Source organism: Octopus bimaculoides, chromosome 3 (assembly GCF_046866305.1).
Source record: "Octopus bimaculoides isolate indiv1 chromosome 3, ASM4686630v1, whole genome shotgun sequence".
Taxonomy (NCBI): Eukaryota; Metazoa; Mollusca; class Cephalopoda; order Octopoda; family Octopodidae; genus Octopus; species Octopus bimaculoides.
Genome location: NC_142930.1, coordinates 21,510,108 through 21,532,561, shown reverse-complemented (window position 1 = coordinate 21,532,561; position 22,454 = coordinate 21,510,108). Strand labels below are relative to the sequence as shown.

The window sequence follows — 22,454 nt, the reverse complement described above, 5'->3', positions numbered from 1 at the left end:
TAATTGCTGCTATGTTGATATTGTACCAATAACTAGGTTTTCCTTTCTCAAGTTGAACTGACCACAAATGGATAAATCTATCAGCTTCAGTTAACTGGCCAGAACTGTTTAGGGCAAGTTTTCATCAGGCCACCTTTTCTAGGCCCTCCCTTACTAGGATGAGCAGTGCTGTTCTGAAGAAGCTACTCACCCACCAGGGAAGCTGCCGAAGTTCTCTGCTGTCCAATACAAAGAACAGCAACCATGCAGGCTTGTGACTAAAATTTCTAGTGGTCACCTTCAGCTGTCCCTTTCACCACTTTTCCATTGCCACAGGACTTGAGGTTGACAGTTGGAAGGCTGAAAAGCACAGACACCTGTGCATGAAGTCGTTTTAAGTGGGAGATCCATTGCATAGAGGCCAATACCACTTGCTCAGCAGAAAGAACCTTGATTCAGGAGCACAGAAAAGTGTTACAGCTGGAGACCCTTCCTGCTGTAGTGGATGACCAGGGTTATATAGTGTTTTGTCATGTTCTAGGCACTCTACAGCTCCTGCTGGTACTGCCTTTCTGTCTTTTGGACCTCACTGGGGGTTTCCTCTACCCAGTATGCCAGAACCAGTCTTCACATGCATGGGTAGACAAGGCTGTATCTCGCTGAGGGTTTGAGACCCATAGGCTACCCTCAGCTGGTTTAGCTCACCAGTCAAAGTGGTTTATTAGGGTGTGTCCACTGTACATGGAAACAGCTAAGTGGAGCTGCAGGTGAGAACTGGGTGCCTGGTGGGTACCAAGGTAAATGAGTCACTCCTAAGAAGCATGACTAGCCCCTCCCACTAGAGGTACTATCCCTCCCTCAATGCCCCAAGGGGATATAAAAGGAATTATATATATGTATAAATATAAATATAAAACAATAAAAGGAATATAATAGAATATGAAAATATTAAAATAAGAATATAAAAAGAAATATAAAAATATAAACATAAAAAGAAGTTTTAAAATATACAATATATATACCTACATTCACACACACACACACACACACACACACACACACACACACATACACACAAATAAACAACACACTTGCACATATTGTTGAATGGCAATGCACTACTCATAGGTTCTTTCACCTTTTGGTGGGTCTTACTTTTTGTCCTACAGGGTGTCCAAAAATGACCCTCTTCACCAAGCAGACTCAGTGCCAGTTTAGTTGCCAATAAACCGACCTTGTGATAGGTTGTATTGGGTTACATGTCACCAGCAGGGCTCAAGTGCTGACATAAGTATGTAATATATATATACATAAAAACAAGCATGAGGAAATAACTGAAATGAAAAAAAGATACATTGTAACCTAAAAACATGGCATTGTAAAGTGCATTTTTCTCTCCTCATAGCTTGTGGGTGACTGAAGTTACAGAGATGTAGGCACTTCTCTGTGTAGCTGAAGCAGTTTATATATTGCCAGATGTTTATTTTCCAAAATTTACTCTTATTAGTTATGCTGTTATAGTGTGTATAGATATGGCAATTAATTATAATAATTAAAGATAATGGTCATGTTTGGGCATAAGGGTAAAATGCAGGGATCAATTTTCTGAAGAAACTGTAAATGATAGAATAATTTTGAAAATTTTGAAATCAGAAGGTAAAAATCGATCAGTTTCACCCAGTACATGGGAGACAACTTTTCGGTTGTAGACCTGTGAAATTAATAAATAGAAGATTGAGGATAATTTCTGGAATTTTCAGTCTGCCAATCTAATGATTCTAGTATTTCATCATCGTTACTGTCAGCTGAGAACCATGCCCCACCCTTTTGAAACACATCATTATCATTTCCCATTTAATATCTTTAATTCTCAACAGTTACCAAGTTATTCTCTGAATGTTTGCTCAAATTCTTACTGTTCTTACGATCACTTGTAAACAACCAATGCTTTAGTCTTTTGGTAAAGGTAGTGTTCAGGTGTGATAAATTTCACAGTTGAAAAATAGGTAAAGTGCTTAAAAACTCATAAAACAGCATTATCTGCAAACAAACATTTGTAAACAGCCTAATTATGCCCCAACCACATAACTTTATTTTCAGTTTGACTAGATTTTCAACACAATTCCTACCAATTTGGTTGAATATCAAGTTGGAAATTCCTAGTAAAAAAGGAATACAGAAGGTTAATCAAAATTTTATCCAGTATAGACTCACTAGTGTAATCTTGAAAAAATTGTCAGAGCAGCAATGGATCTGTTCATACTACACAAACATAAAAGTCTAATGAACAAAACATTTCTATTTAGTTTGATATAACCAGAATTTCTAAAACTAGAGCAAATTTAAAAACTTACCTAATTGTGGACAATAATTTTCTCTGATGTTGACATAATCAAGTAAAACTTCACACATTTCATATCCCATACTTTTTGCCTGAAAAACAAGTTTTGTAGTCTCTTGCTGAATATACATTTGAGCTATTCCCCATGGAGTTGTATCATCACTCACCATACTAAAAATAGTGTTGTTGTTAAAGGCATTATAGATGGCCAGCTTGCAATTTTTGTTGATTATCTTATATCGAATTTGTACACAGCTGTTGGTGATATTTTCAGTTGGAGATACCAACATGCTTTCATAATAGTAGTAGAGTGAAGTTTTCATATAAAAGCCTAGAGAAAAAAATTTGAAATTTAATTCATTTTGTAACATAGACACAATGAGTGTGATATAATTCATCTTAAAATAGAAAAATTACTTTCTCTGAAAATTGGTAATAATTATTAGTTTCACCTTCTGAAACGTTTTACAGTAAAATATAAAAAAAATGTTTGGATTGTGAGAATAAATTCTACAACTGACAGGAGATCACTTGAAGAATGTGAATTCTTTGTACCTATTTATAGTTAAGAATACTCAGGCATTTTGGAGTTAAGTACATTGGTCATGAATACTATGTTGTATCAATGATAGGATACAAATGACTGTCCTCTTCACTAAATGACTGATAAATAATCAACATAGTCTACCATAGTCTCCTTTAACTATTCTTTGTATGGAACCTATTTGTAGTTGGGAGAGCTAAGTATCTTAATTATGGATATAGCACAGTGGTGGTGATAGAAACCAGCTGAAAATACTTTCACTTGTATGATGATACCTTATTGCTTAGGTCTGCTGCAAAAATTGAAATAACTGCTGATCCCAGTTATTTGTTGATTTTCCTGTTTTTTAGCAAAAAAAAAAAAAAAAAAAAAAAAAAAAAAAAATGAAAGGAACAAAAACAAATAAATGCTTCTTGTATGAAAACTCTTTTCTTTTAGTGTATCTCTGCATTTTTGTACACAGCATGTATTTATATGTGCATGATGTTGTTTCCCTGGTTGGCATTAGGAAAGGAATCCAGCCATAGACACCAAGCAAAATCACATTGGAACTTGGTGTCGTTCTCCAGCTTGCCAGTTCTGGTCAAACTGTCCAATCCAAGTCATCTTAAAATGTCCGTTTCATGATGACAATGATGATTATGAGGATGATGCATGTATGTGTGTGTATATGTGCATGTGTATAGCAAATATATGCAATCAATGAAACTGATATCCTTTACAAAATTCAAATTGTTTGTCAGATATGTAGATCCTGAAGAGTCAGAGATACAATTTCCTTTTAATTGATAAAATGATAAATGGTATAAAATTATATAAAAACTATATAAGAGCATAAACATCAAAATACCTCAAAAGCTATAAATAGTACAAATCAAATACGAAAACAAAATATTTATTAAGGCTTCAATGGGAATTTACTATGTTCATGCAAAAATATTAATAATGTAGGAAGGTTTGAACAAGAAATTGAATCTTAGCTATAGACTCAGTTTTCCACAAGCTTACTTCTTTATATTTCAAGTCCAAAAATCGTAGATAACTAACTGAACACATAAGTCTGCTGATAAATATACAGTCATCAAAAATAAAAGAAGGGATGCTAATGCAATATAAAATAAAGAATAATTACTTACCATCTGTTAGGTTAGTATCGTTTCTTGAATTTATTCTTTCCCATGTTGAGTAGTAAGTTAGGTTGCTATACTGGCATGTGCCTTCTGTGAAACCACAGGAAATATTCCTGGCTTTAATGAGAAAGAGAAAAAAAAATCAACAACATTATTTATTTCATGTCATAAAATATTCTCAAAACTGAAAAAAATAACTTGTTATTGTATACAACAAATATACAGAAGCATTGAAAACAGAATGTTTGAAATCAGAGAAGAATGAAGTGAGTGTGATCCTTTTAGTGTGTTATATTAACTTAAGCGAGGAGAATCAGTAAGCTGCCAATCACCTTAACCTGTCGGATGTTTCCTGTTTGTGAACTCTGTTTTAGTCATACAGATCAAAAATTTGTAATTTGTGTAGTCAACCGTTTGAAATTGGGGACACCCTACTGGATCTCTATTCACTGAACTGATGGATACTCTATCTAGGTATGACCTGGCTGACCCACTGTGGTTGTTTCATGTAGTCATATTTGGGAAATCCAGCTAGTAGGTGTTGGACAGGTCTGATCAGGTTTTGATACTTTAGTATCTCTTCTAAAGATTAGCCCTATACAATCTTAGTGAGCATCTAAAACATGGAATTATAACAAACAGAAGGCAGTTTACAACTTGCTACAATTCATTGATAATTTTATTGATAGAGTCAAGTTCAAGAAATCAAAAGGAAATATTGTTGTAGAATCATATCTGTTGCCTTCATTTTGTATTTACTTATACAATATTCATAAATTGTTTATAATTACTGGATCATGCAAATCACTACCTTGTTAATAAATGTTTCTCTTTCTTTAATTGATTATTAAAATGTTGTTGATTTGTTGTTTCATTTATAAGAACCACAAGAAATTATTGACGTTTTGCTTTCAATTTTGATTTTTTGTCATGTATCCTCGATCATAAATGTTATATGTTATAAATAGCTGTACTTTTGTGTTCCATTTGTATAAAAGAAACTATATTTAATCAACTACACCTATCAACAACATCAGTAGCCATCGGATCAATAGTCAACAAATGTAGTTGTTCACTTTAAATCCCTTATGTCTTATAAGATCTTTCTTTTATTAACAATAATAACACATCTATTTGGCAACTTGTCAAGTACATATGGTAGTGGTTAGCTGAATTGTTACAATATTGGACATAATGGTTTGTAGTATTTGTTCTAGCTCTTTATATTCTGAGTTCAAATTCTACTGAAATCACATTTGCCTTTTATCCCTCTTGGGTAAATAAAATAAAGTACAAGTGAAGTAGTGGGGTTGATGTTTTCAACTAAACTCACTCTTCAGAACTGTTGGGCAAAGAAACATAAGAGTCAGAATAAGAGACATTCGACATGGTGTAGACCTGTGATTAGTAGTAACTTTTGTGTTGCTATATGAGGCTATACAAAAGGTAACCTGTGGTCAGCGGGGCTATCAAAATGAACTTGCAAATTCTAAAGACCCCTGAACACCACAAAGCCATACTGGGACTGTATCTAGTAAGTAAAGAGGTGCTGAGACAAAGAACTTGTGACTGATGATGCAGATTAGAAAGCTTAATTGTTACATTTGTCAGAGTTCACAGAAGACCTGGGGAAAATAATAAAAATCGTCCACAGCATCAGAAAGAGCAACAAGCCCTAGTTTCCTGAATACCACCAGCCAAAGTTTTGGAGATAACAAAAGAAGTCTCTTTAGGCCCAGTATCACATACAGATGATAAAATGCCTTGTCTCCTAACAATGCCAACTAACAATGTCATCATGCTATTGAAGAAGACATAATTACAAATGAAATTACAAAAGAACAAAGGAAAAAAAATCACAAAAACAAAAATACAACATAAAATAATGGAAACAGATGAGTTGGACCAATTTCTTCAAAGCAGTAACAATATCTCTCCTCAGGATAAAAATGAAGAAAATGCAGGAGTTGAAAATGAACTAAGCATCACTATTCTTTAAAAAAATCAAACTAACAGTTAATAGACAAAATCACACACATCTAGTGGCAAGGACTCTCTAAAGCAGTCATAATAATACAAACGACATACAAAAGATAGACTACAAGTGTAAATTAAAATTAAGATATTTTGTCAAACTTAGAAAAAGAACACTTTCAAGATGTTTGTGTATCTCAGTACCAAATATCTCAAAAAAGGGTTTACTGGTGCATCTGGTCATACTAGACTGCAGTTTGAGAAATGGTTATGTGAATAGGCATGTAGAGTACTCAACTCAACCTAGTCAGGAAATCTTTCATGTCATGTTTCTTTAAACTATATCTCGTTTTAATTACTATATGTTTTATTGTACATTTAAATTTTTTTCAGTGCAAATACATTGGTGAGCATTCATATATACATGTATATGTATGAACATGCAAGTGCATTAGCTAAAATGTAGTTTTGGTTTCGTGCTGAGGAGGAGCACTACTGATGCTATCTTTATAGTCAGACAACTGTAGGAGAAATATTTGACTAAGAATAAACCATTGTACTTGGTTCTTGTGAACTTGGAAAAAGCCTTCAAAGAGTACCTCACTGTGTGATATGGTGAGCTCTGAGAAAGCCAGGGGTAGATGAATGGGTTTTGAAAGCTGTACATGCTATGTACTCTGCACATGGAGTGTTCTCCATTCTTTAAGATGTCAACTTAATAATTTTTTGTATATAGACTGTAGTCCTAGGCAGCAAGAATGGATCCCCTGTTTCTACCTTCAGCCCTGAACTTCACAGCCCCACTGCTGAATTTGTGATTGATCTATATCAGCTTCCCTGGTGTAGTGTAGGTGTCAGGGGTAGACTGAACCGTCGGTCAGTCAGGCACTGCTCAAAGGCCCGGAGCTCTAAGAGGCCTGCACTCTACATGTTAACTCTACTGAAACACATATTTAAAGGGGCCTGGTAAATAGTTATGCCCAAGGGCCCTTAATACTCTCAGTCTGTCCCAGCTAGGTGTTGATGATTTCTACTGCAACGTGTCTTTCAAGGTTTTAGGTCCTTCTGCTTTTGCTTTCATCTTGTGTACTTCAGCTGTCTGTGTTGATATCTTGTCAGTTTTGTTAGCATTTTCTATTTCTGCAAAGTGTTAATCTGCTCTATATTTCTCAGCTTCTTTGTTTACATAATGGAGTTTCTTATGGGATTCATGTTCTCTCTCTAACATCCAGTTATGGTTCTTGCTTAAGTACTTCTGCAGACCAATTGTAGCTATTTTATATGAGAGCTCTATTTGGATTACAGCTCTTCCACTTTCTTCCCTTCGCAGATAGAAGTGTTCTATATCTGCCTTTGGATGTTGCATTTAATTGACAGTTGGTAGTTTTCTGGTTTTTAGTCCATTCTTTGTAGGTCACCATATTATAAATCAGGCACTACCAAAGTGTTAATAGATTCTATGTAGTTTTTGGAGTTCAGTTCGGTTTCCAGGATCAGCTTTATTCTTCTGTAGTACTCCTTTTGAGTTTTCGCCTTCATTTATGTATGCTGAATACCATCATCCTCATTTATGCCATGATATTTATAAATTCTTTCTGGATCTCATTCTTTCATGGTTGCTTCTATGTCTGGTTGAATAAATGATGTCAGTTTTCCACCTTAGAAGTTGTTTTTGTGCATTTGTCATGATCAAATTCCATATCATTACTGAACTGCTTTATCATTGCTAAAAGTTTTAATTCTTAGTTATTCTTAACATACAACTTTAAATTGTTTATAAAAAAGAGATGGTTGATCAGACTAGTTTTTTGTTATTGCCAAGTTTATATCCATACAGAGTGTTGTTTAGTTCATTTGAAAAAGAGAAGAGTGCAACACAGAACAAGAGTGGTGAGAGTAACTGAACTTGGATAATTCCACAGTTTTATTTGATTTTGCCAGACTACATGACTTTATTGCTGAGGTTAAGACAAAGAGTTGTTGTCCACTAGGCTATATTATATTAGAGAAAATCTGAGATAACTGAAAAGATTTTGTATTTGTTAAGAGCTTTCAATATTCACTCATGTCAAAAGATTTCATGTAGCTTATCCATGCAGTATTCAAATTCTTTTTTTTTTTTGTGACAGTTTTCAAGAATCATCTTATTAATGTGAAACTGATATTTAGAACCATAAGAGTTTAGTTTACCACCTTTTTGTTATGGTATGACTGTATTTTCTTCAAGGAAGGTGTACATTCTTTCTGTTAGTACAGAGTCCTAAATCTTGTAAGTTTTGATGAGACTTATAATGGGCATATAGTTTCTTAGGTTTTTAGCTTGCTTTGTTTCGGAAAGGAGACACACAGTGCCTTTTGTCAACCACTTTGGAGATTTATCAAGATTCTGAATAATGATATTGAGTAATATCTTATGGATACCTGTAAGTGCATGCAACAAGTAAGTTGGTATTTGATCTATTCCTGGTATATTCCATTTGCATGCTTTACTGAGGACCTGTCTCAGTTGTGGCACTCTTAATTGTTTCCACCTCTGTTGTTCAACTTCCTACATTATTTCATAGTCTCTATTGATCCAGGATGCTTCCCCACTGTATTCCTTTTAATTTGCTTCAAATGTTCTTCCAGAATTTCTCATCTTTCTCTGTTTGGTTTTTACTTTACTTCTACTTGTTGTTTCTCTGATTCTCTGTAGAACTTCTTGGTATCCATCTGGAAAATTTTGTTTTGTCTATAAAACTTATTTCTCTCAACAAACACACAAGCCCATTGTACTTTCACTTGAATAGACCCAGGAAGACATGGGACAAGGTAGTGAAGCATGATCCTCGAATTTTGGGTCTCACAGAAGCAATGACTAGTGACTGAGACCTTTGGCAATATGCTGTGGTTGAGAAGACCCATCAAGCCAAGCAAAATTGTAGTCATGGCTGATGCTGGTGTCATATAACTGGCACTCATGCCAGTAACATGTAAAAAGCACCTTTTGAGTGTTGGGCCTTACAGAGCCAATGACCAAGACCTTTGGCATTATGTTGTGCTTGAGAAAACCCATCAAGCCAAGAAGAATTGCAGTCATGGCAGATACTGTTGTCACACAAATGGCACCTGTGTCAGTGGCAAGTAAAAGCAGCACCCATTACACTCTTGGAGTGGTTGCAATTAGGAAGGGCATCCAGCCATAGAAACCATGCCAAACTTAAGTGGGGGCTGGTGCAGCCATCCAGTTTGCCAGCCTTGGTGAAACCACCCAACCCATACCAGCATAGACAATGGACGCTAAATGATGATGATGATGATGATGATGCTTTATGGTCTCTTGATATTAGGAAGAATGTCTTAGCTAGTAATACATTTCATTTTCAATTTCTTCAGATTCTTGTAGAATACAGAAAAGAACTTCTGCAGACTGACAATGAATCCTTCAATTCCAATATCCTTCAACCACTTAGGTAGCAGTTTGGGTGATGTGCCTGGTGCACCAATTACCACAGGAACAATTGTAACCTTTGCATTCTACAATCTCTTAATTTCTCTGGCTAAGATCTTGATAGTTCACAGTTTTCTTAGTTTCTTTGATTTCCACTCTACTCTCATATAGTACTGTGTAGTCTATGAGCATACACATTATTCTTTTGCCTTCAACTATCATATCTGGGCTCCTTGTTTCAAATAGTATGGTCAGTCTTAATGGAAAAATCTCATAAAATCCTGTAGTTATCATTCACCATCACAATCTGTGGCTCATGCCACTTTTCTGTTATTTTGAATGCACACACATGGCTTACATCCCAATATACTCTTTTACTGACACAGTAATACTTGTGCATATATACTTATTGTACTGTTTTACTACATTCACTTAAGAGATGCTTAATGCTTTAGCCTTCTGTTCCACAGCTGTCTTCATTCTCTGACTGAATTTTATCAATCTTTGTTTGTACTAAGTGTGTTCTAATATTTTGTTTCTGAATTGCTACAATTAACAATTCTATTTTTCATTTTAGGTTTTTACCTGTCAGTCAACCAGCATTTTTCCCTTCCAGCATGTAAATGTTTCTTTCTAATTGAATGCCCTGCCATTCTTCTTTCTGCTCTTGAATTCTCTTACTGCTTCAGTGACTTTTTGGACGTCTGCAGAGAGTATTCTTTTTGCATTAGGCACAAACATAATTTTTCAAACCCTATATTAAAGCACTGATGGTGTCATCTATGTTTAACAAACCTCTGCTTCCTTCCTAGGCAGAGCCTAACAATATTACTTTTAGGTTAGTTTGCATTGTGTATTGTAAGCAGTGTCCTGGTTCTATCTTATTCCTATTGTTCTTTTTTTGTCCTTTTGAGAAAAGGAGCAAAGTATCTCATCACTGGCATGTCTCTACTTTGATGCTTTGATGATATTCCTTCCTTTTAGTTTTCCTTAATACCTAGGCTATTGGCTAATTGTTTGGTTTCACTGTTAACGTCATTGTATGTGTGCAGGGAAGCACATGTATACTTTTGTGTTACACAGTTGTCTAAAAGGCCATTGTAAATGTATGTATCTATCCTATATACTTTTAGTTCTGTCCGAGACGAGTAAGGACATGACAGATTTCTAGTTGATGTATGTCTGTATGGAGTTTGCATTGAAAGGGGGAAGAAGACTTATGGAATTTTAGCTTGGGAATGATGCCCAGTAGGTTTGTTTCAAAGTCTTCAAGTCCTTTGATCATTGATGAGAATCTCTTAGACTTGATCCCGTACTCGCTGGTTGCAGATGGTGACATGCCTTAATTGTAGAAGTATGCCTTCTACCTCATTCATCTTATGAGGTCAATCATTTTCTTTAGGAGTATTCTCGTATAAACCTCATTAGACGGTGTTGGAATATTCTTTGTTGAATAACTGATGTCATAAAGTTCCATGTTATCAGAGAGCTGGTGGCTTTTGAGAATATGTAGAAGCATGAGTCATCATTATAGATATCTAATGCAATACCACGTGATAGTAATTTGTAAGAAACTTTGTGACCGTGTCATGAATGGATTGTCAGGGGATCATATATCTGGAAAAGAAACACACTCTAAAGGAGAGAGCAATAATGTACTTACATGCAGTTAAATATATGTCCAGTTACAGAGTGATCATTGGTTTTGCATCCATAAAACAAAGCTTCATGGATGGCTTGTTGGATTCAAACAGTAAAGGGCATATATCTCTACGGTGAGTTAATTCGCTTGAGGCTTGGTCAAGTTAACTATCTTTTAGAGTGTGCTTCTTTTTTGGATATATGTTCTCCTGATTATATATATATATAATTATATGTATTTCTTCTATCTTAATGAATAAAAATTCTTCGGATAGAATAAATGGGTTAATAGAAACCAATGTAGCAAAGAACACAAAATAACTGTGGTATAGTTCCTGTTTTTAAGGCAGGAACTCCTTGAAATTTTGGGTATTTGAGTATATTTAAAAATTTAAAGAATGGAGAAAACGCATGTTATAATTGCATACTTTATTCCTACATATGTTTCAAAGGATTACAACCTATGTGATCCATAGGGATCTGTGATATTAAAATTGTAACCTTCTCTTCAGGGAATGCATGGGAATCATCTTAAACGTAAGACATTATGACCGAGTATGAAAACAATAGATGGATAAGGTTATGACGTGATTCATTTGAAAAAAACCGTTAGAGAATTGGACGCTACCGGATAGTGGGTTGGACAACACATACATATAAATGTGTGAAAACATACATGCATACATAAATACATACACACACACACACACACACACACACACACACACATACATACATATACACATATATATACATATATATATGTGTATATATATAAATATATACACACACATATACACACATACGTCCACATTTACACATATGCACATATGTACCCACGCATATACAAATATACACATATGTGTGCATGTCCCCATACACACATATATACATATATATATATACACATGTATAAATAGAAATAGACACATACACATACACATACATATACATCTACGCCTCACTTCATAACCTTATCCATCTATTTTCATACTCGGTCATAATGTCTTACGTTTAAGATGATTCCCATGCATTCCCTGAAGAGAAGGTTACAATTTTAATATCACATATCCCTAAACATATGTAGGAATAAAGTATGCAATTATAACATGCGTTTTCTCCATTCCTTAAATTTATATATATATATATATATATATATATATATATATATATATATATATATATATATGTATGTATGTATGTGTGTGTGTATACATACATACACGTAGAGAGAGTATATTTATATATATATATATATACATGGTGTCCCAAAAGTCACTGATGAGTTTCAATTTTTAATAACTTTCTTAGCTTTACAAATAAATGCATGAGATTTTGATGCAATATAAAGGACATAATGGAAATTAATATATGCAAGTCAAAATTTGCAACATCACTACATTACATATGGAAAATGACATCGCAGCTATTTTCGGCTTCGCACACATGTGCTCTTTCCAAAACTTACACCATAATACTCTCTAGAGTTTTAGACTCCCACTTCTCTGATTTATCTATTGATGTTCTCCTTCAGTTGCACCAGGGTCTCCGTTTTGTTGATGTAAAACCTCTTTAATCAAGTCTAGGGAACGTGAAGGCCAGCTGACATTGCCATAGGCGGAGATTATTCTCGTTCCAGACACTACCGTAGCAACTGCATTATTTCTCTTGCGGTATGAGCAGTTGCCCCATCTTGCTGGAACCATGTGTGAGGTCTACTTTAAATAACCTTCACTTTCTCCAGACTTAATAAATAGCCATAGAAAATTACATTTTGGGAGAGTATCTGACAGTAATTAATTTATCATCACCAGCTAGAACTTAACTGTCAATTCCCAGTGGTTTTAATTCTTAGTGGACGTAGTATTTCTAACTGCATTAGAGCTTTTGATAGTGATAAGAAGATAGAAAAAAATCGTAGCTATATTACCATCTCATGAACTCTGTCATTATTCTCTTCTGCCACTAAGTTCATTCTGCTACAATAATAGCAGCATGTCATTCTTTCATTCTCCAGTTCTGATGAAATATTTGCGAAAAATTATAATGGAGTATCCTGTATGTTGAAAACCTATATTACGCATCGGAAGATGGTGATAAATTTTCAAACTGATATAATGCTTGCATTGCTCGATTAAATGGAGCCGCCTGAAATGGCTGCAATAAACTAATGCCTTAACATCCTTGTTACTTATTTGCTTTCTATACACACACATACACACACATATATAAATAAAACCATGTATCTATATTTATATGTATCTCTCTCTCTCTCTTTCTCTTTCTCTCTCTTAATATATATATTATATTATATTATATATATTATATTATCGTGTACTTTCAGAGAGAGAAAGAGAGCAAGAGAGTCAGCAAAAAAAATCTCACCTTGACATTCTTCTTCCAAGAAACCAACATTCGTGAGACCAATATATCGACCCGTTCCATATCCATGAGATGCAATAAATTCAATGTCTGTATATTCATTTGTTACCTGAACACATGCAGATTGCCATACTGATGATGGAGCAATACCACATTCTTCAAACACAAGTTCCTTTCCATTTGCAGTTTCAAGTTCAATCTGAAAAAAATATACATACATATTATACGTTAGTTTGCATACATGCACGCGTGCAACACACACACACACACACACACACACACACACACACACACACACACACACACACACACACACACACACACACACACACACAGGGATTAGCTGATCGAGAATCTCTTATGGAATGTAACCAAATGAGGTTTATTTTCCAACGTAGTCCACTTGCTGCCTACACACTTTTTCCATCACTGTTGCAGTGTTTGAATCCCATTGGTGAACAAGCTTTTAACCTGTTGGTCAAAAATGTCATCAACAGTAGATGTAACATCATTATTACTGCGATACTGGTTTGCAGTCAAATGTTTTGTCATGTTTGGAAACAGACAATAGTCAGATGGGGCCAAATCAGGAGAATAGGGAGGTCGATCCACCAGTTTAAACCACAGTCATGCATTGCAGCCATTAAAATCAAGGACATGTGTACTGGAGCATTGTCCTGATGAAACAAGACCCCTTTCGTCAGTTTTCTTGGGCGTTTGGTTTTCATAGCCTTTTGTAACTCCCACAGCATACTGGTGTAGCCCTTTTTAATAAACACAATCCTTTTTGCATCCCCCAAAACTGAGGCCCTCATTTTCCTTGCAGATGAAACATCCTTGGCCTTCTCTGGAGCAAATGGGTATTTCCACTGCATGAATTGTCTCTAGTCTCTGGCTCAAAGTGAGGAAAACTATTTGAATTTGCCTTAAACAATGTCAGATATCCCCGTGATGTCATCAGGTTAGTGTGCTTTTGATCAGGTGTCAGATGTAACACCCACTGAGCAGAAACCTCTGTAATGCTGAGTTCATTGTATAGAATATTCTCAACTTTCTCATGGGATATACTGACGGCATTGGCTATTTGATCCATAGTCAGTTGCCTGTCATCCATTACCATATGGTAAATGCGATCAATGCTTTCCTTGGTGATGGCATTTGCAGGGCGTCAAGACCTTGGGTCATCTTCAAGACTCTCCCTTTCCTCTTCTAAATTCAGCTGCCCACTTTTGTACTGTTGATAATTCTATAGTGTCACCCCCTAATGTAGCAACAATGTCAGCATGAATGTCGTAGGGGGTTAAAAACTTTTTCTGTTAACCCCACAAAAAACTTTTGTTTTGTTAAGCCCACAATGTCGAATTATGTTCATTTGCAAGAGAAGTCACAACTATTTACTTTTAAAGTCTTCGAGCAGTCACATGTCAGTTTGGTTGGAAAGAAACATTGCATCATCATCATCATCATCATCATCGTCGTCATCGTTTAATATTTGCGCTCCATACTGGCATGGGTTGGATGGTTTAACTAAGAACTGGCAAGCCGGGAAGCTGCACTAGGTTCCAATCTGATTTGGCATAGTTTCTACAGCTGGATGTCTTTCCTGACACCAACCACTCCGAGAGTGTAGTGAGTGCTTTTCACGTGCCACCGGCACCGGAGCCAGTTAGACAGCACTAACATCATCCACGCTCGAATGGTGCTTTTTACGTGCCACCAGCAAGGGTGCCAGTCAGGTGGCACTGGCATCATCCACGCTCGAATGGTGTTTTTTACGTGCCACCGGCATGAGTACCAGTCTGGCAGCACTGGCATTTGCCACGACTACAACTTCACTTGGTTCAACAGGTGTTCACAAGCACAGCATATCGGCCAACGATAAAAGGGTGGTTTTAAATGGCCCAGTTATGCGACACTGTTTCGGCCACGACTACGATCTTACTTAGCTTGCCAGGTTTTTTCAAGCACAGCATATCTTCAAAAGTCTCGGTCACTTGTCATTGCGTCTGTGAAGTCCAACGTTCGAAGGTCATGATTTAACCACACCATCCCATGTCTTCTTGGCTCTACCTCTTCCAAAAATTCCCTCCACTGTTAGGGTGTGACACTTCTTCACGCAGCTGTTCTCATCCATATGCACCACATGACCATACCTGCGCAGTCGTCTCTCTTGCACAATGCATGCAATATTTCATAGCACTTTCATCAATCCTTCATAATCAGCTTATGAATTTTTTGCCCATCCTCGTATGCAACATTCAGACTAAATTTGATGATTTTTTATGTCCCCTTTCTTCAAGAACAGCTTGATGATTTGGCGAACAATCAATGGTATTGGAGAGCATGAAGATTAAAGAGGTAGTTGAGAAAAAGTTAGATGGCATGGAAGACGGGAAGCTATCTGACTATTGGAAAAAGGTTACCAATATCATAATTATTTGCACCAGATATCAAAATGTCAACATTATGCTTGCTACTCAATACTTTGTATACACTGTAAAGGCTGTGAGATGTGAAATGAAGAACATGGAAACCAATTTCTCCCAAACTGTGATGGTTTTGGGGTGTGTCTCTAGTGTTGGTGATGTCATTCCACTCCACATCTTTGAATAGTGCTTTATGCTCAATTTCGACAGCTGTGTGAAGCTGTTGGAAACTGTGGTCAGACTCTGGCTGGAGGTAGTTGCTGCAAGAAGACCATATGTCTGGAAGCAAGATTTGGCTCCTTGCCATACTTCTGGAAAGGGTCAAAAGTGGTTGCCTGAGAATTTCTATAATTTCACTAGCCCCCATTTCTGGCCTCCTTATTCTCCTGGTTGTAATCACATGGATTAGGTTGTAGGAAAAATCGTACACTCCATCCCACGTGACAAAGTGGGATGAAACAGCCGCTACAAAGTTAGACAGTCAGTCGTTGTAGGAAGTCAGTAGTAGTAGAATCGTCGTATGAGTTCTCAGTTGGAGCCAGTGTCAGTTACGTGATATATACGAGTTCGAGTTACCGTCAAGATAGACGTTCAAAGTCATTGTCTTGCGGAACTATCAGCAATAGCACAACAGACAAGCAAAAGATAATAAGATGTGAAATATCACCACAATATAACAGTGGTGACAAGTATATTATAGTGCCGACAACAGTATACAATCGGACGAAGATCCACCTTATAACAGCGTCAACGAAGATATAAACAGTTCACGCAAACAACGTTGAAAAAAAAAAGAATTTTTTTTTCACGAGAAAATAAACAATTTACATGGACAACGAAAGAGGAGTAACAATCATTTTTGTTGTATGTATTTTACGAAAAATCCGTAAAATTAGAGAAAACCTGTTAGAGGAGTGGTTGGCATTAGGAAGGGCATTCAGCCATAGAAGCTGAACCGACAAAACAGACACTGGAGCAGGACAAGTCCTTTGACCTGTCAGATCCTATCAAATCATTCAACTCTTGGCAGTACTCTTTTACTCGTTTCATTGACAGTGGCCATGCTGGAGCACTGCCTTTAGTCGAGCAAATCGACTCCTGGACTTATTCTTTGTAAGCCTAGTACTTATTCTATCGGTCTCTTTTGCTGAACTGCTAAGCTACGGGGACGTAAACACACCAGCATCAGTTGTCAAGCGATGTTGGGGGAACAAACACAGACACAAAAACATACACACATACACACACACACATATATATATATGACGGGCTTCTTTCAGTTTCCGTCTAACAAATCAACTCACAAGGCTTTGGTCGGCCCGAGGCTATAGTAGAAGACACTTGCTCAAGCTGCCACGCAGTGGGACTGAACCCAGAACCATGTGGTTGGTAAGCAAGCTACTTACCACACAGCCACTCCTACGCCTATAAAAGTATAATAGAATATGGACACTAAATAATGATGATAATACTGATGTTGATATGCGCGTGTGTGTGTGTGTATTCACACACGCACACACACACATATCAGTATCGTTTGCATCTTTTTTTTTATTCATTTTAATGCTGAAATGGTTTGGATGAGCCATCATGGTTTGACTTCTTAGAAGGTACTACAATGTCCTTGCACGTTTTCAAATACTTTCTGCCATTGGATGCTCTTCATAACACCAAATACTTTACAGAGTGTACTGAATGCATTTTATCATGGCACTGGCACTGGAGAAGTCACCAAATTCTCAACATAACAACACTAAAGGGTTTTCTTGTTCCTATGCTGCCTCTACTTATTCATCATTCATCAACTACTTCACAGTGTGTTCAGTATGCATTTCATCATGGCATTAACAGTAATAAAGTTGCCTGGTATTTTGAAACATGAAAAAGACTCCATTGCACTTCATCACCCACATTTTTTTTTTTTTTTGCCAGCAGAAGTAATAGTTCCCTGAACTTTCTCCAACTTGCTCAGTTACATTTTCAGGTCACCAACCTTCGCAGTTAATTAGGTCACCTAGATTAACAGAAGTTACCTGTTACTTCTAGAGAGCCTTCAAGGTATTTAAGAAAATCCAGCTTTTGTGTCTCTGTGCACTTATGAAGTCTACTTTCTCTGTCAGCGTACTTGATATCTCACTATATACTTTGTTTGTCCAAAGTTTACACTAGGTACGTCACAGAGAATTATCACCTACTTCATTTCTGTATACTGAGCATGGCCAATTCCCTGATATTTTATTTGGTCCACTCTTATTTTCTACTTGCTGTCACCTTAATCTTTGCTATGTTTACTTTGAAGGTTCTCTGTAGATTTGGCAATAAACCAAAAAGAATATTCCATTAATAATACACCCCAGTCCCCAAAATTGATTCAGAGAAAGGCTAGAAATACATTCCTATACTGATTTAATAAATTTATAAGTTCTATGGTGTTATATCATATCTCTTATATAGAGATTGCTCAATATATTCTAGTACACAGTTCATATCCTCATTGGAATACTCATTTATGTTTGTGACATGTGACAAAAGAATTTTAATTCTTATAAAGGATAAGTCAAGAAAATAAAGTTTATGTCTGTCAGTAACTGGAGCATTGTAAAATTGATAAGTGTTCTGATAGTTTGAAATACTGAATTTAAGTTCCTTTGTGGTGCTGTAGAAAACACTGGGAAAATAATTTGGTAATTAGATTCAGATCAAAGTCATTATTATTTATATTGAATTTAAACTGTAGTTTTAATTATGAGTCAGTAAAACTAAGATATGTTGCATGAAACTAAGATACATTCCAAAGATCCATTGTGTAGAGAAAAATACTCCAGTGTTTCATTAATGAGAGCCCTAAAATTCTTGAAACTCTCTATCATCAAGGCTGATTATTTCTATCATAGACATAAGATATTGCCAGTCATAGTACAAGTACTGTTGATTTTATAACTGATTGTTGTGCATTATCAATCATCCATTTGTTTTTACAAATCTATTTCTCTGTGAATATGGTGATGATTTGAAGAGAAAAACTATTTGACCATACCTGAAGTTTGCCAGATCCTTGTTGGAGATAATAATCAAAGTATAAACTATAGCCTGCGGGAGGTACAACATTTGGAAAAGAAAGATGTGTCTTGTCTCCAGGTTTGCCATTTATAGAATCAACATACATGTAATAGACTGAAAGAAAAGAAAGAAAATGGGAATTAAAGGACAAAACAATGACATATTCATTATTAGTTTCTTTTATTGCCACAAAAGTACTTGATAAGGAACACTATAAGAACATCCCAGGAAGACCTGGGATGAGGTGGTGAGGCACGACCTTCGAACATTGGGCCTCATCGAGGCAATGACTTCTGACCGAGACCTTCGGAAATATGCTGTGCGTGAGAAGACCCGGCAAGCCAAGTGAGACCCAAATCCAAGGCCTCTGCCAGGATGCGTACCTTCCTACATTGGACAATAAACTCCACTTGCGAAGACCTGTTGAGGCAAGTGAAATCGAACTAAATTCAACAGCTGGCACCCATGCCAACGTCGTCTCCTTCATTGGACGCAAAACTCGGCTTGTGAAGACCTGTTGAGGCAAGCGAAAGTGAAATCGTGATGGCACCTGTGCCCTGGCACTTGTGCTGGTGGCATGTGTAAAGACATTCGAGTGAGATCGTTGCCAGTGGCGCTGGACTGGCTCCTGTGCAGGTGGCACGTAAAAGACACCATTTGAGCATGGCCGTTGCCAGTACTGCCTGACTAGCGTTCGTGCCAGTGGCACGTAAAAGCACCCACTACACTCTCGGAGTGGTTGGCGTTAGGAAGGGCATCCAGCTGTAGAAACTCTGCCAAATCAGACTGGAGCCTGGTGTAGCCACCTGGTTCACCAGTCCTCAGTCAAATCGTCCAACCCATGCTAGCATAGAAAGTGGACGTTAAACTATGATGATGATGATGGTGATAAGAACAAATGGCAGCATATAACCTCCTCTACCTTTTCTTATTTTGATTGTGAATGTCAACGAATGATGGACTCTTCTGTGGAAGATAATGTGTGTGTTCAGTTTTTGCTGAATGACCTGCACAAATGATTTGTTTATAGCTTATGTATGAGCCGTACATAAGCTAACTTCCTCCATTCAATCGACATTGGCTGAACAGGTTCACTATGTACCACACATCAGGTGTCGAAGAGCAATGTGAGGTGAAGTGTTTTGCTCAAGAACACAATGCACCATCCAGTCTAGGAATTGAAACCATGATCTCATGATCATAAATGCAACACCCTAACCACTATGCCATGTGTCCTGAATGCATTCACTACTACTACTACTACTACTACTACTACTACTACTACTGCTGCTGCTGTTGCTGTAGTAGCAACTGTAAGTAGTAGTAGTAGTAGTGGTGGTGGTGGTGGTGGTAGTAGTAGTAGCAGTAGTAGTAGTTGTAGTAGTAGTAGTAGTTGCAGCAGCAGGAGGAGTACTATAAATATCTCAAATTTAGTAAAATGTCAAAATATAATGGATTTTTTAAAGAGGAAATTTTACTGAATGTATCTTAACTATTTGATAATGGTTTATCTGACTTACATTTGTCATATGAGTAGTGATGATGATGTGGAATCCCATTGTAATATGAAGAAGATCCTTGGCTCCAGTTATATCTGGTATTCTCTGGACACTCAACATGGAAATTACACAGATGTACTTCTTTGAATTTGCAAAAATGGTATGTAAGACCCACTGTTGAAAGACGTAATCAATAACATTAGTGAATTTAAAAAAGACAAGACAAAATGTAAAATCATATAGTTTATTTAAATCATCAAATAGTTTACTTGAAAATATAAGCTTTAAACAATGGAAGTATAAGAATGTGCAACAACAATAGTAAATTTAATCAATATTTTATGTCTGATAAGTTCAAATTTGGGAAATGAAAAATATTAAATTGATGGCATTACATTTTCCCTTGAAGACCTTAAACCACATTACATTTTCTGTTGATAAAAATAGCATAAATTTGCATATTAAAAAAGAATCAAGCATATAAAACAAAATATATGAAACTCAAAAATTAGTTGAAAAATTGTCTCAAGAATTTAGAGGTTAATATCAATGTCATTCCCTACTCATCTTCTTATTATACTCTATGTTTATGGAACTTTCCATGATAGTTTTGATATTGAGTACAATTGACATTTCATTTTAAAGATTTTATTTCACGTTTAGAATTTATTAAAGACAAAATATTGAATGGGTTTTTTTATTCTTCAACATCATGGTACTTATCCTTATTCTTTGTTTATAATTATGCATGCATATGATTAAAAAATAACTCACATATTATACTATATAAGCTTTCTATCTAATTTCTTCTGTAATTTTCAACCGTTTTAAGTATTTTTACAAGTTTGGTAGGTGATATAAAGGACTGCAATAATGTTTTGTTCACATGCCACCAGCACAATTGCCAGTAAGCTGGTACTTAATTTATCGACCCCGAAAGGATGAAAGCAAAGTCAACCTCGGTGGAATTTGAATTCACAACATAATGGCAGATGAAATACCACTAAGCATTTTGCCCGGCATGCTAACATTTCTGCCAGCTTACTGCCATAAATGTTTCTGCCAGCTTGCTGCCTGGGTTTAAGTACTCTATCACAAACCCTCCCTACCTCTATGACTTTATCCACCCATTTCTCTGCAAGATGTATGCCAACATCCCCTATTCCATCATTATTACCTTCCCAGAAAAGTTTATATCTATCTACTTTGCTTGTGAGGACTCTGGCTGAAGCTCCTCTCCACCTTACCTCTTGTATTCACAATACATCAATATGTATCCATTCAAGCACATGTGGAAGGCTTTCTAACGGATCACTGTACTAATCCTAGGATGCAGTCTTATAAGACAATGTTATACAGAGTTTGCTGGAGGATTGTGCTAAAGGTATGAGAGTTTAAGGAATGTTCAACAATCTACACTAAAAGACAATGAGGGCGTAGCTTTATTAATTAGTCAGCCAAATGGAATTCTTATTTGTCAAAACTCATACTAGGTTCAGTCATTATTTTTTCCGAGTAAAGCATGTAAAATAGTTATAATGAAATTGCTTAACATGCAATTTTATTGTTACTTAATAACCTGCTTCATGGTTGTTTATGCAAGCTGCAATTTGTTTATGCCAAATTTGCATGTTATATTTGTGAACAGAAAGCAGAGTGCTGAAAAACAGTCAAGAAATTTAAAAGTTAGGGGCCATATGTTGTCAGTTATTCATAGCCAAAGCACTTAACTTTCAATTAACCAAGTCCATTTACTGAACAGTCTTGACTGCATCCGAAGAAAGCATAGGAATTTGAACCCCAGCTGTAACATATCCAGTGAGGGATCATGAGTAAGTCACCACAATTTCACTCAACTGGTCAATAAATTGGTCAGTCAGCATGAAGCTGTGGTGTGATTAGGTCCTTCAGATGATCTAAAATTCATTCCCTTTTCACCCTGTAAAGAGCTGTTTGGCACCCAACTTGGTCAAACAGTCATGGACATTTATCCAGAAAAACCTTTGGTACTGACAGAAGGCAGACCACCTCAAGCAAGAAACGATTTT

At 36.3% G+C, this 22,454-nt stretch overlaps 1 protein-coding gene across 1 annotated transcript in view; it reads right to left on the bottom strand.

Annotated features, from left to right (window-relative positions):
- The window catches only part of LOC106884077 (MAM and LDL-receptor class A domain-containing protein 2), a 161,947-nt gene that overhangs the window by 77,821 nt on the left and 61,672 nt on the right, over positions 1-22,454 (bottom strand). Inside the window, exons 14-18 of the mRNA XM_089348673.1 lie at positions 20,428-20,580; positions 18,885-19,021; positions 13,425-13,620; positions 4,001-4,111; positions 2,334-2,651 (exon numbers count right to left, since the gene is read on the bottom strand). Of these exons, the coding sequence (XP_089204799.1) occupies positions 2,334-2,651; positions 4,001-4,111; positions 13,425-13,620; positions 18,885-19,021; positions 20,428-20,580 (915 nt within the window). The remainder of the gene's footprint in view (positions 1-2,333; positions 2,652-4,000; positions 4,112-13,424; positions 13,621-18,884; positions 19,022-20,427; positions 20,581-22,454) is intronic.